The following is a 13,314-nucleotide window of genomic DNA, read 5'->3' on the forward strand; positions in this document are numbered from 1 at the left end:
CTGGGAGGTCATTCCACCACCGTGGGACCAGGACAGACAGCAGTCGTGAGCGTTCAAGACTACACATGACCGTAACGAAACGAAAAACGACCATTAAAACACAATAAACGACCGTTAACACATGATAAACGACCATTAAAACACAATAAACGACCGTTAACACATGATAAACGACCGCTAACACATGATAAATGACCATTAACACACGATAAACAACAGTTAACACACGAAAAGCGACCGCTGACACGCGATAAATGACCGCTAACACACAATAAACAACCGCTAACACATGATAAACGACCGTTGACACACGATAAACGACCGCTGACACACGATAAACGGCTGTTAGCACTCCATCTCTCACTTCGCCTGGCAGCTGAGAACTACAGGTGGCAGAGGTCACTGTGTCTTACAGTCTTATTCACTTTATTTCCACTTAAAAAACGATTTTGGTATAATAACTCCACTTCATGCATGTCAGCGTGTCCACTGGATTCCCAACATACAGTAACCATAGCAACTTCACAATACTTAATGTAGGCATGGAATATCCATCCATCCATCCATTATCTGAACCCGCTTATCCTGATCAGGGTCGCAGGGGGGCTGGAGCCTATCCCAGCATACATTGGGCGGAAGGCAGGAATACACCCTGGACAGGTCGCCAGTCCATCGCAGGGCACACACACCATTCACTCACACACTCAGACCTATGGGCAATTTAGACTCTCCAATCAGCCTAACATGCATGTCTTTGGATTGTGGGAGGAAACCGGAGTACCCGGAGGAAACCCACGCAGACACGGGGAGAACATGCAAACTCCGCACAGAGAGGCCCCGGCCGACGGGGATTCGAACCCAGGACCTCCTTGCTGTGAGGCAGCAGTGCTACCCACTGCACCATCCGTGCTGCCGGCATGGAATATATGTGACAGTATTTGCCAAGACACATGGCACACAATTACGGAGTGTTATCTGAAATATAGGTCATAGCAAGGCTATTCATGGTAAATGGGAGGAAATTATGCTGTCAGATCTTATGCCGTGATAGGGAGAGGATATTTTCCCTTGCCACTGTTGCTCTAGGTTTATTTCTTTGACTTTTTAAGTCTTCTGCTGCTGTCCACTGAGTTTTGACATGTTGTGTGTTCAGAGATGCTCTTCTGCATACCACTGTTGTAATGTGTGGTTATTTGCTTGGCCCCTCTCATTAACAAGGCGTTTCTGCCCGCAGAACTGCTGCTCACTGTTTTTCACACCATTCTCTGCAAACTCTAGAGACTGTTATGCATGAAAATCCTGGGAGATCAGCAATTTCTGTGCTACTCAAACCACCCTATCTGGCATCAACACTCATTCCACAATCAAAGTCACTTAGATCACATTTCTTCCCCATTCTGACATTTGGTCTGAAAAACTGCTGAACCTCTTTACCACATCTGCATGCTTTCATGCATTTAGTTGCTGCCACGTGATTGGCTGATTAAATATCTGCATTAACAAGCTGGTGTACAGGTTTACCTAATAAAGTGATCAGTGAGTGTGTGTAAAACCAGATTAATGGAGATCCTCTCCTGAGTGGTTGCAGAACTGGAGGGTGGCGGGGGCCTGTGCTCACACACACATCCCATGATGCACTCTGTTGGAACACAGTCACCTCTGCAGGCTGTGTGTACATGTGTCTGTGTACTATGATCTCTGCGTCGGATCAGAACCAGAGGGAGCTAAATGTTAAAGCAGACCTACAGACTGCTTCTGTCTTAAGCCCCCCCCCCCCCCCCCCCCAACTTTCCCCACTCCCGCCTCGGCAAGGAGCACTATCCTTACACAAACAGGACCCTTCTCATTCCCGTTTGGAGCATCCCACACACAGACACACGCACACACACACACACACACACATATACACATACACATACACACACACTCGGTAAGGAGCGCTATCCTTACACACACACACACACACACACACACTCGGTAAGGAGCGCTATCCTTACACACACACACACACACACACTCGGTAAGGAGCGCTATCCTTACACACACACACACACACACACACACACACACACACACATACACTCGGTAAGGAGCGCTATCCTTACACACACACACACACACACACACACACACACACACACACACACACACTCAGTAAGGAGCACTATCCTTACACACACACACACACACACACACACACACACTCGGTAAGGAGCGCTATCCTTACACACACAGCGCCCTTCTCATTCCCGTTTGGAGCATCCCTTTCTTTGCCGGTAGATCTCCTCAGTGAAAGGTCTGCAAACACATGGAGACAGGGACAGGAATTAGCGGTCGTAAACCAGGCACCGCATCCGTTCGGCCACACAGTGCCGGTACCAGCCTGTGCCAGGCTCTCCACTGGGGCCAGGGCTGTGTCTGTTTATCCCTGTATGACTTTCTGCTCCAGTAGCTTAATATTTATCATTCAAGAGCTAAGTGATCTGCTGTGTGTGTGTGTGTGTGTGTGTGTGTGACTGGTTATCACGAGCTGAGTGACCTGATGAGTGTGTGTGTATCGCCAGCTTATCAGAGCTGAGTAGGACATTCACAAGTGTGTCTTAGTAAGGGTGTCAGAGTGAGTGTGTGTGTGTGTGTGTGTGTGTGTGTGTGTGTGTGTGTTTGTCTGCAGTTCCTCCTTCCTTCACAGACAACCGATCTGTTTCCATCACACATTTATGATTTACAATGAACCTGTTATCAACAAGAGGAAACATAACCAGCACTTTCTGTCAGAAAGAAAATATATGATGATTAAACATCGATACTACAGTACAGTCAATCCTGTATGCTAAACGTCATCACAGGCCATTTCCCTGTATGCATGAAGTGCACACTTGCACACAAACACATAAACACACAAACACACCCACACATACTGTATACACACACAAAATACACGCACACACACACACACCCACAACGCAAGCGTATACACACATGCACACGCACACACACACACACACACTCACACACACCCAAAAACACACACATACACATATATACACACACACAAACACAAACATATATATATGCACCAGGAAGGAAAAGATTTAAAAACATTTAATCTTAAGGTCTAGTCATTATTTGTAATCAGAATTGTTTTTTAAACATATATTTTTTCATTTGCAATGATTCAAAGGGATGTCTTATTTCCCTGATGGCAGTGGGTATTTTTCGTATTTAATGGAAGGCGACTCACACCGACTTATTCTGTATGGGGTAACCATGGAAACTAAGAATAAATGAATGAGAACAGCTCTAGTCATTAAATGTAATTGATAAATATGTTTGTGTGTGTGTGTGTGTGTGCACTAGTGTGTGTGTTTGTGTATTTTTGTGTGCGTGTGGACTCATACAGACCCAAGCAGGATTCTTCTGAAAAATGAAATCTTGGTTCAAAAATGCACGTTCTTTTCTTACAGTATGTTGTTAAGATGCCCTTCTTCCCACGAGCGAGCTAGCCATGGCCTACATCATGCGCCATCTTAGTGACAGCTCACAGATGGTCCTCACGGTCAGCAAATAGGGCACTGGCCAATCCAGTGCTTCCTTATTAAATGGACAAGGGGGCAAACTCATTTTTTCGGGGGCCTTGCCATTTTATTTTTGTCTTTTCATAGTCCCAGCTGTGATGACAATCACGTTTTCAAGGGAGAACGGGCCAAGAGGTTGCAGCGTGACTGCTTCAACAGCAAGAACTTCGACAGATTAAATATATAAAAATAAAAGATTAAAAATAAATCCATCCAAATTTAAGTGAAAGCCATAGAAATAGCTGGAATTGACTGAAAAGGTGTGAGTGGGCCTGGGGGAGTTCAGCCCCCTCCATCTGGAAAAACGCCAAAAAAGCAATAACAATGCAGCCAATGGTGATTAATAAACTCATCACTCCATCTTGCTTGTGACTGTCCTTATTGGTTTGTTGCCCAGGCCAGATTCTGTTTCATGTCTGTTGTTTCGGGAGGTCTGTAGTTTTGGGGAGGGTTCTGTAGTTTTGGGGAGGTCTGTTGTTACAAGGGTGGATTTGGATGTTTGCAGGAAGTGATGACAGATCAATTAATGTGGTTCATAAATACATATGCACACACACACTCACATACACACTCACATGCACATACACACACACACACTCACATACACACTCACATGCGCGCACACACACACACTGACATACACACACACACACACACTCACTCACATACACATATACACACACACTCACATACACACACACACATGCACATGCACATTCAGACACCACACACGCACATGAACACGCGCACACAGTTCAAACTTCACTCAACTGGAGAGAAGGTAAAGACGGGATACAGAAGTCAGCCAGCACAGGCAGTGATATCAGAGAGTTCTCATAGTCAGACACAGTCAACACTGTCAATTCACCAGCACTGGGGCAAATAATAATGTTCTACTCTTACCAGCGCTGCTTCCCAGAAATATGCTACTTATTGGTTGGGTTCAGGGTTCAGGTTACACCTGGCAATACTGGAAAAACTCAGCAGGTTTTTCTGAGAGAACATTGTGTGACATTCTGATGTGTATTACAGACAATAACTTCATTACCTGTACCCCGAAAGTAATATCTCAGAATAGCTGAGAGAAGAATGACAGAATAAGGTAAGCAAGGATTTACCCTTCAAATATGATGGCAACTCGGTATGAGACTGCAACAACTGCACTGAGTACAATCCCCACAGGACTCGCATTCCTGAGAGAGAGAGAGAGAGAGAGAGAGAGAGAGAGAGGGAGAGGGAGAGAGAGAGAGAGGAGGGGTATAAAGGGGGACATGAGAACAGGCAAAGAGAAAGAGAGGGAGAGAGATGGACAGACAGGGAAAAGAAGGGAGAGGGTTTATGTATGTGGACTTTAATGGGGTCACTGAGTTTACTCATTCATCAGAGATCATTTTCCTGGGTGACTCAGACACACGCCGACCAGCGCTCTTATTCTGGCTCCGATACACTGGCCAGCGCTCTTATTATGACAGATTCCCGCAGGTGTAGGTGGGGTGAAATGCCCTGCAGCCACCCCAGGTGCACCTGAGGCTCTAACCCAGCCACAACCCTCTGTTCACTGGGTTCAGTGGGCTCACCATCTCGTACATGGCAGGTCACAAGCCACAGGTCAGAGGTCATTGGGGTGAGATCACAGATATGACATTGGATTTGTTGTATTTCGCAAAAAAAACAAAGACACGATTTTTACTCTGTACTTTAAATGTTGGGGGGGGGGGTGTAGTCATTGTTCATCAGGTCAAGGTTAATAATAATGGTAATAATAATGCACTGGAGCACACGCACATGGACACAAGTGCACATACACACACACACACACACACACACACACACACACCAAAGAACAGCTCAAATCTGTTTTTCATTTCTTCTCCATCTGCTTTTCCACCTTCATTTTCATAATTTGGGGCTAGTGTTTGCACTTTGTAAGAGAGAGAGAGATGGAGAGAGATTTAGTGAAGGGGATATGTGGAAGAGATGGAGAGTAGGGGAGAGTGGTCGTTACAGTCTTTCTCTCTGAGAGGGAGTGGCGGGGTGACAAAATGAATCATGAACCCCGCCCCCAACCCCACAGATGTGTAGAACAGATCTTCCACTCAAAGTCAGAGACGAGATTAGATTTAAAACACAAATAATAGATCTGTAGAACAGATCTTCCACTCAAAGTCAGAGATAAGATTAGATTAAAACGATTAGATTTAAAACTAGAATAGCAGGTCTATATACACTCCAGAACTCCCACAAACACAATGACCATACAAAAAAAAAAACATTCAGTTGTTCTTTACCGCATTGCCTTTTTTCAAACTGATTCTTTTTTGATGTCCAATCAAAAAAGGAATATCAACTTTCAGCCGAAGGTACATACTGTATTCAAGAGCCTTATTCTCTGAAAATGAACCAAATCAGTGGAATGAAATGTGGGAAGAAAAGAGTCAAAGTACACCATGACGTAAATATTGGAAACATTCACGTTGATGTTAAAGGTACACTCAAGATGAGGCATATAGTATGCAGATGCCCGCACAGAACACTGGTCAGTGTTAATTACACACGAGTCCAGCAGAGATGACACAGCTCAGCCACCCACCCGAGGCGAGTAAGAGTAAACCAAAAATCATGAACCATAAACTGCGTTACACTGATGTTTCTGTATGTCGGTGTGTGCTGTGGTGTCAGCTTTAATGTCAGTGTCACTTTGATGGGTGTCAGTCTGTCACTGACACGCTTTCGCCCGTCAGGATTCCCTGTCAGCCAATTCAATTACAGTACAGTCCGGAATTATTTGGTAAGAGCAGTCATCTGGCAGTCGGAGGGTTGCTGGTTCGATCCCCCCTGGGTGTGGCGAAGTGTCCCTGAGCAAGTCCTGACGAGCTGGTTGGTGCCTTGCATGGCAGCCAATCGCCGTTGGTGTGTGAGTTTGAGTGTGGTTGTGAATGGGTGAATGAACAGCATCAATTGTACAGCGCTTTGGATAAAGGCGCTATATAAATGCCAACCATTTACCATTTGGTAATATTTCTGTTCTGTTGGCTCTGCACTCTGGCTTTGAAATGAAAGAATGAATATGAGGATGCAGTGCAGTCTCTCTGTAATTTGAGGGTATTTACATCCATACCAGGCGAATATCACAACAGTATTTCTGCACCAACGTTCCCAATTCCTTCGTATAGGTTCTACCAGAGAACACGAGAGAAGTGCCAATCAATGGCAGACCACTCCCACTTCTCCATCAGTGAGTTTTAAGGAGGCCCAGTCCAAAGCGTAACATTCACCACTCACATGTAGAAAATCTTAGAGAACAACATTAAAGTGAAAGTGAGTCACAAATGAATGGAGATCATCTTCCAGTTTCTGGTGTTATTCAGCAGCTTTGTGGGAGGGAAGCTTGGATAAAGGACCTGAATGGGACACACAGTCCTGATAAAAGACTGTTCCTCTAAAGCCAGGGAAGAGGATCCCAATGGGCCATTATATTATTTTTCTCCTTTTTCCATTGAATGTGGCACTCTTAAATCTATTCTGAGTTTCTACATGCAAGTGGTTAACACAAGAAAGCATAACAGCAGCAGGAATAGGCAGACCTTTTTGGGATAATTTTGGCCTTTTAGCTCATAATGGATAAGGGTAGGATATGGCCGGGGAAGCTGATCTGATATGAGCTCCACTGTTTTATTCATACCTCCTGCTCTGAGATGCGTGTGAAACTGGGGCTCGTAGACACAGACAATAACAGGAAGTAGTCTAATAGAGCTGTCAGAAAAATACTGAAAACATTTCATATTTCACATCATTTTCTTTTTAAACACCCTAATTTTCAGCATTGTCTGTCAGTGTCCTTGGCCTAAATTGCGTGGCTCTGTGTCTCACCGAGAGCTGTAATAAAGCCTACAGCAGCATTCAGAACCCATCCAGACCATTTCAAGGAATAATCCAGAAATAAAATTCCAACTCAACCTACTTTCATAAAATGATGTCAGCAGTTTCTACAGGGGGTGGGGGTTGGGGCTAACAGACTCCTCATTGGCACAGAATATATGAATAGAGACAGACATGTGATAGGGTGTATTTCTACAATAAAGACATTTCAGCCCATTATTTCTCTGAAAGAGACCCTGGCAATGAGACAGGAGAATGTTATAGAGTACACTCTGTAGGACATACACACTCACCATACAGACCTGTGTAGAGTACACTCAGGAGGACATACACACTCACCATACAGACCTGTGTAGAATACACTCTGTAGGACATACACACTCACCATACAGACCTGTGTAGAGTACACTCTGTAGGACATACACACTCACCATACAGACCTGTGTAGAGTACACTCTGTAGGACATACACAGTCACCATACAGACCTGTGTAGAGTACACTCTGTAGGACATACATACTCACCATACAGACCTGTGTAGAGTACACTCTGTAGGACATACACACTCACCATACAGACCTGTGTAGAGTACACTCTGTAGGACATACACACTCATCATACAGACCTGTGTAGAGTACACTCAGGAGGACATACACAGTCACCATACAGACCTGTGTAGAGTACACACTGTAGGACATACACAGTCACCATACAGACCTGTGTAGAGTACACTCTGTAGGACATACACACTCACCATACAGACCTGTAGCGTCTGAAGAGGCGCACATACACACGGTCACACACAGACAAGACACACAGACAGACAGACAGACAGACACACACACACACACACACACACACACACACAGCACGGGTTAATGTGATACAGGGCGATTGTACAAACAGTCCCCAGACTACTGTATGTCCCTGCTGATCTGGTTGCAGCAGTGAGTGATTCGGGACTGTGAGCTGAGTGAGTGATTCAGGACTGTGAGCTGAGTGAGTGATTCGGGACTGTGAGCTGAGCGAGTGATTCGGGACTGTGAGCTGAGTCAGTGATTTGGGACTGTGAGCTGAGTGAGTGATTTGGGACTGTGAGCTGAGTCAGTGATTCAGGACTGTGAGCTCAGTCAGTGATTCAGGACTGTGAACTAAGTCATTGATTCAGGACTGTGAGCTGAGTGAGTGATTTGGGACTGTGAGCTGAGTGAGTGATTCTGGACTGTGAGCTGAGTGATTGAGTCAAGACTGTGAGCTGAGTGATTGATTCAAGACTGTGAGCTGAGTGAGTGATTCGGGACTGTGAGCTGAGTGAGTGATTCAGGACTGTGAGCTGAGTGAGTGATTCAGGACAAGTAAATCAAGACTCGTCAGCCAGGCATTAAATGAGTGGCTAGAGAATCAGCCGGAGAGGGAAGGATTTAGTCTCAATTAACGGGTTCAGGGGTCAGGACTGGCATATACACTGCCCCTGAAAAGTTTGTGGACAGTTGTGGACGCAACTCTCGTTGTTGCTTAGCAACCAAGTAGCTAACTTATTGTGCGGTAAGTGTTCTATTCAGGTCTTTTGGCTGCACTTGTCTGAGTCTATGAGGAAAAATGTGTTCTGTAAGCACGATACGGAGGGAAAATGTGTGGAAAGTCCGCTCCGTGTCAGGCTGAAATGCTCCATCCTGTGTTGTGATACACATCATCACACGGGTTCAAGTTCCACATCTTTTTAAAACAACATTCTTTCTCAAATAAATATCCTACAGAAAGCCCACAGGCAACACAGCACTTCTAAAAAAAAAAATGATGTGCCTATTCATGAATTACGCGGTATGTTGCGCGTAGATTCCTTCTGTGCAACATCTGGAGAATCTGCCCTTTCCTCAGCACCTAACACAGGGGACGGCAACCCTGGTCCTGGAGAGCATCAGGGTGTGCTGGCTGTCATTGTTACTCAGTTTATGTTCTCCACTTCAATCCCACTCTGTCTGTAAGAGCATCTTCTAAGTGTGTGTTATGCAATGAAAATTAATCCATCAAGATGATAAATAATTCACTGCGTGTCACCAGCTCACCATACTGTTGGCAGCTGTCCTCCTGGGATTTTCAAGCACATCAGATCAAGCACAAAACAGTTTTATGGAGAATGGGTTGAAGAAACGAAAAGTGCTCAGTTTCTTCAAAATATGCAGGACCTGCTATCGAGTCAAAAATGCATGTTTCCAGCACCATGTAGAATCCATGCCATGAAGAATTCAGGCTGTTCCTGAGGCAAAGGTGGTCCCACCCAGTACTCGATAAGGTGTACCTAATAAAGTGACCAGTGAGTGTATATATGTACAGTGGTGTAAAAAGTGTTCCTGATTTCTTATTTTTTTGCATGTTTGTCACACTTAAATGTTTCAGATCATCAAACAAATTTAAATATTATTCAAAGACAACACAAGTAAACACAAAATGCAGTTTTTAAATGAAGATTTTTATTATTAAGGGAGAAAAAAAAAAAAAACCTACATGGCCCTGTGTGAAAAAGTGATTGTCCCCCCTGTTAAAACATAACTTAACTGTGGTTTATCAAACCTGAGTTCAATTTCTCTAGCCACACCCAGGCCTGATTACTGCCACACCTGTTCTCAATCAAGAAATCACTTAAATAGGACCCGCCTGACACAGTGAAGTAGACCAAATGATCCTCAAAAGCTAGACATCATGCCGAGATCTAAAGAAATTCAGGAACAAATGAGAAAGAAAGAAATTCAGGAACAAATGAGAAAGAAAGTAATTGAGATCTATCAGTCTGGAAAAGGTTATAAAGCTATTTCTAAAGCTTTGGGACTCCAGCGAACCACAGTGAGAGCCATTATCCACAAATGGCGAAAACATGGTGAACCTTCCCAGGGCCGACCAAAATTACCCCAACAGCGCAGCGACGACTCATCCAAGAGGTCACAAAAGACCCCACAACAATATCCAAAGAACTGCAGGCCTCACTTGCCTCAGTTAAGGTCAGTGTTCATGACTCCACCATAAGAAAGAGACTGGGCAAAAATGGCCTGCATGGCAGAGTTCCAAGACGAAAACCACTGCTGAGCAAAGAGAACATTAAGGCTCGTCTCAATTTTGCCAGAAAACATCTTGATGATCCCCAAGACTTTTGGGAAAATACTCTGTGGTCTGACCAGACAAAAGTTGAACTTTTTGGAAGGTGTGTGTCCCATTACATCTGGCGTAAAAGTAACACCGCATTTCAGAAAAAGAACATCATACCAACAGTAAAATATGGTGGTGGTAGTGTGATGGTCTGGGGCTGTTTTGCTGCTTCAGGACCTGGAGGAATTGCTGTGATAAATGGAACCATGAATTCTGCTGTCTACCAAAAAATCCTGAAGGAGAATGTCCAGCCATCTGTTCATGACCTCAAGCTGAAACAAACTTGGGTTCTGCAGCAGGACAATGATCCAAAACACACCAGCAAGTCCACCTCTGAATGGCTGAAGAAAAACAAAATGAAGACTTTGGAGTGGCCTAGTCAAAGTCCTGACCTGAATCCTATTGAGATACTGTGGCATGACCTTAAAAAGGTGGTTCATGCTCGAAAACCCTCCAATGTGGCTGAATTACAACAATTCTGCAAAGATGAGTGGGCCAAAATTCCTCCACAGCGCTGAAAGAGACTCATTGCAAGTTATCGCAAACGCTTGATTGCAGTTGTTGCTGCTAAGGGTGGCCCAACCAGTTATTAGGTTTAGGGGGCAATCACTTTTTCACACAGGGCCATGTAGGTTTTTCTCTCCCTTAATAATAAAAACCTTCATTTAAAAACTGCATTTTGTGTTTACTTGTGTTGTCTTTGAATAATATTTAAATTTGTTTGATGATCTGAAACATTTAAATGTGACAAACATGCAAAAAAAAAAAAGAAATCAGGAAGGGGGCAAACACTTCTTCACACCACTGTATATGCAGAGGTCATTTTGCTTTCACCATCACGGAGACCCTTTTTATACATAAAATTACTTATATAATATTAATTTATATAATACATACAGTATATAATTATTTCATATATCTAAAAATATAAATAACAAGTCAACAACTCCTTATTAATTACCAATGATAAATTACCAGTCACTGTTCTGCAACATATAAATAAATAATGAATGAAAGAAAATAATGACTGAATGACTAAATAAACAAATAATTAGAGTGCAAGAAATTTTGAGACAGTGTGCAGTGCTTCCAGCCTGGGGGAGAGGGGGGGGTGGCATTATTCCCTTGGCAACGGGGTAAATCAGTTTGGTCACTGCTGCCATGGAGACAAGAAGCAGAACACAAAGCTGCTCCTCTCTATCTGGGTTAAAAGAATGTCATTTAATACTCTCTCCCAGAGAGAAATACACAGGTGCTGCTTCGTTGAAGCATTGTGTTTAGGATTTTCCATGCACTTACAGTGTAACTGGATTTTTTTATTTTTTATTCAGGCAGGCTCTAACATGGAGTCCGTTCAAATATTTCTGTAGATTTCATTATTTAGTTTTCTTCCTGTTGTTGCTGCTGGTTCTGCCATTTTAAAAGGTGTGAGTGACCTGACACCTTAAAGGACCAAGCAGGACCCTCTTCAGCCTTTAGCTGACACCTCATTTCATATCCATAATGGAGGAGACAGGATCGGGAAAAAAAAAACTGTTCCCAACACTCAAAACATAAACTAGCTCAAATGTTATGTTATGTTATGTTTTCGACTTAATTTTTTTAATGCTGAAGAAGCTTGATTTACTTGGCTGTACTTAGTTTAGAATGTTGAGGAATGGAGTCCTGACCCCAGTGGAAGGAAGAGGTGCAGGGGAACTGGAAAGGAGGAAAGGAGGCTGGGCTTTGGAATGGCTGTTCTCTGACTACATTCCCCAGAATGCATCTGACTGACAGCCATCACCTGCCCAAAGGCTGTTGGACCTGTTGGATACTGACTGGTCAAGATGGCAAGAGAGATAAGGATGTTACATTACATTACATTACATTATTGGCATTTGGCAGACGCTCTTATCCAGAGCAAAGTACAACAAAGTGCAAAGTGCATACCCATAACCAGGAACAAGTGCACTGACAGACCCTAGAGAGAAATACAGTTTCAAGTGCTAAGAGTACAACAAAGATAAGGACAAGAGCCTACTTGATAAATCTGACAATGGATTATATCGAAAACTAATACAGCACAACGCAATAGAATGATAAACACTTACATCAGAACAATGAACAGCTTACATAGCCAAACGAAATTAGCAAAAATATCATCCTCAACAAGTTACTACACAAGTAATAATACACTATTGATAACTGAAAAACGTTGCCATTGAAAATGAAGGCAATAACCGGAGCACAAAATCACAGAGACATCTGTTGTGACCTCATACCAGTGAGAGGGACTTGCTCAGCCAATGGTTAAAGTAAAAACCTTGCGATTCTGCGGCAGTGAAAAAAACAAATACGATGACATCACTTTAAAACTGGCCTGAGTCAACGGTGCCCTTTCAGACTGGAGGAATGGAAAAGGTATGAAAAAGATGAATAAAAATAGAAGAGGTTTCAAAATGAAACAGGACATGCTGCTGTCACATAAGACAGGGTGAGGATACACACTTCCGAACACACATTCCTCTCGGTGGTGGTCATAGCGTGAAGTCACACAACCTGCCGACTCGGGCTCTCAGAAGAGGGCATTGTGGGACGGGTCCTCCAGGTAATTCTGTGTGCTCATCACTCTTGTGTCAGTCGGTATTGAACTTACGTCTCATGGTGCGGGTGTAATGGGAAATGTTAAATGGTTGGCATTTATATAGTGCCTTTATCCAAAGCGCTTTACAGCTGATGCT

The 13,314-nt window shown here is 43.6% G+C and overlaps 1 protein-coding gene across 3 annotated transcripts in view; it reads right to left on the minus strand.

The window, feature by feature from the left end:
• pemt (phosphatidylethanolamine N-methyltransferase) overlaps nucleotides 1-13,314 on the minus strand; it is a 55,534-nt gene that overhangs the window by 5,136 nt on the left and 37,084 nt on the right. For 2 of the 3 annotated variants that reach the window (XM_061230993.1, XM_061230995.1), the window contains exons 6-7: nucleotides 4,694-4,768; nucleotides 2,228-2,298 (exon numbers count right to left, since the gene is read on the minus strand). In XM_061230993.1, the coding sequence (XP_061086977.1) occupies nucleotides 2,244-2,298; nucleotides 4,694-4,768 (130 nt within the window). In that variant the 3' untranslated portion in view covers nucleotides 2,228-2,243. The remainder of the gene's footprint in view (nucleotides 1-2,227; nucleotides 2,299-4,693; nucleotides 4,769-13,314) is intronic. The other variant, XM_061230994.1, reaches the window with a different exon arrangement.

The sequence above is a fragment of the Conger conger genome, chromosome 2 (assembly GCF_963514075.1).
Source record: "Conger conger chromosome 2, fConCon1.1, whole genome shotgun sequence".
NCBI classification, from domain to species: Eukaryota; Metazoa; Chordata; class Actinopteri; order Anguilliformes; family Congridae; genus Conger; species Conger conger.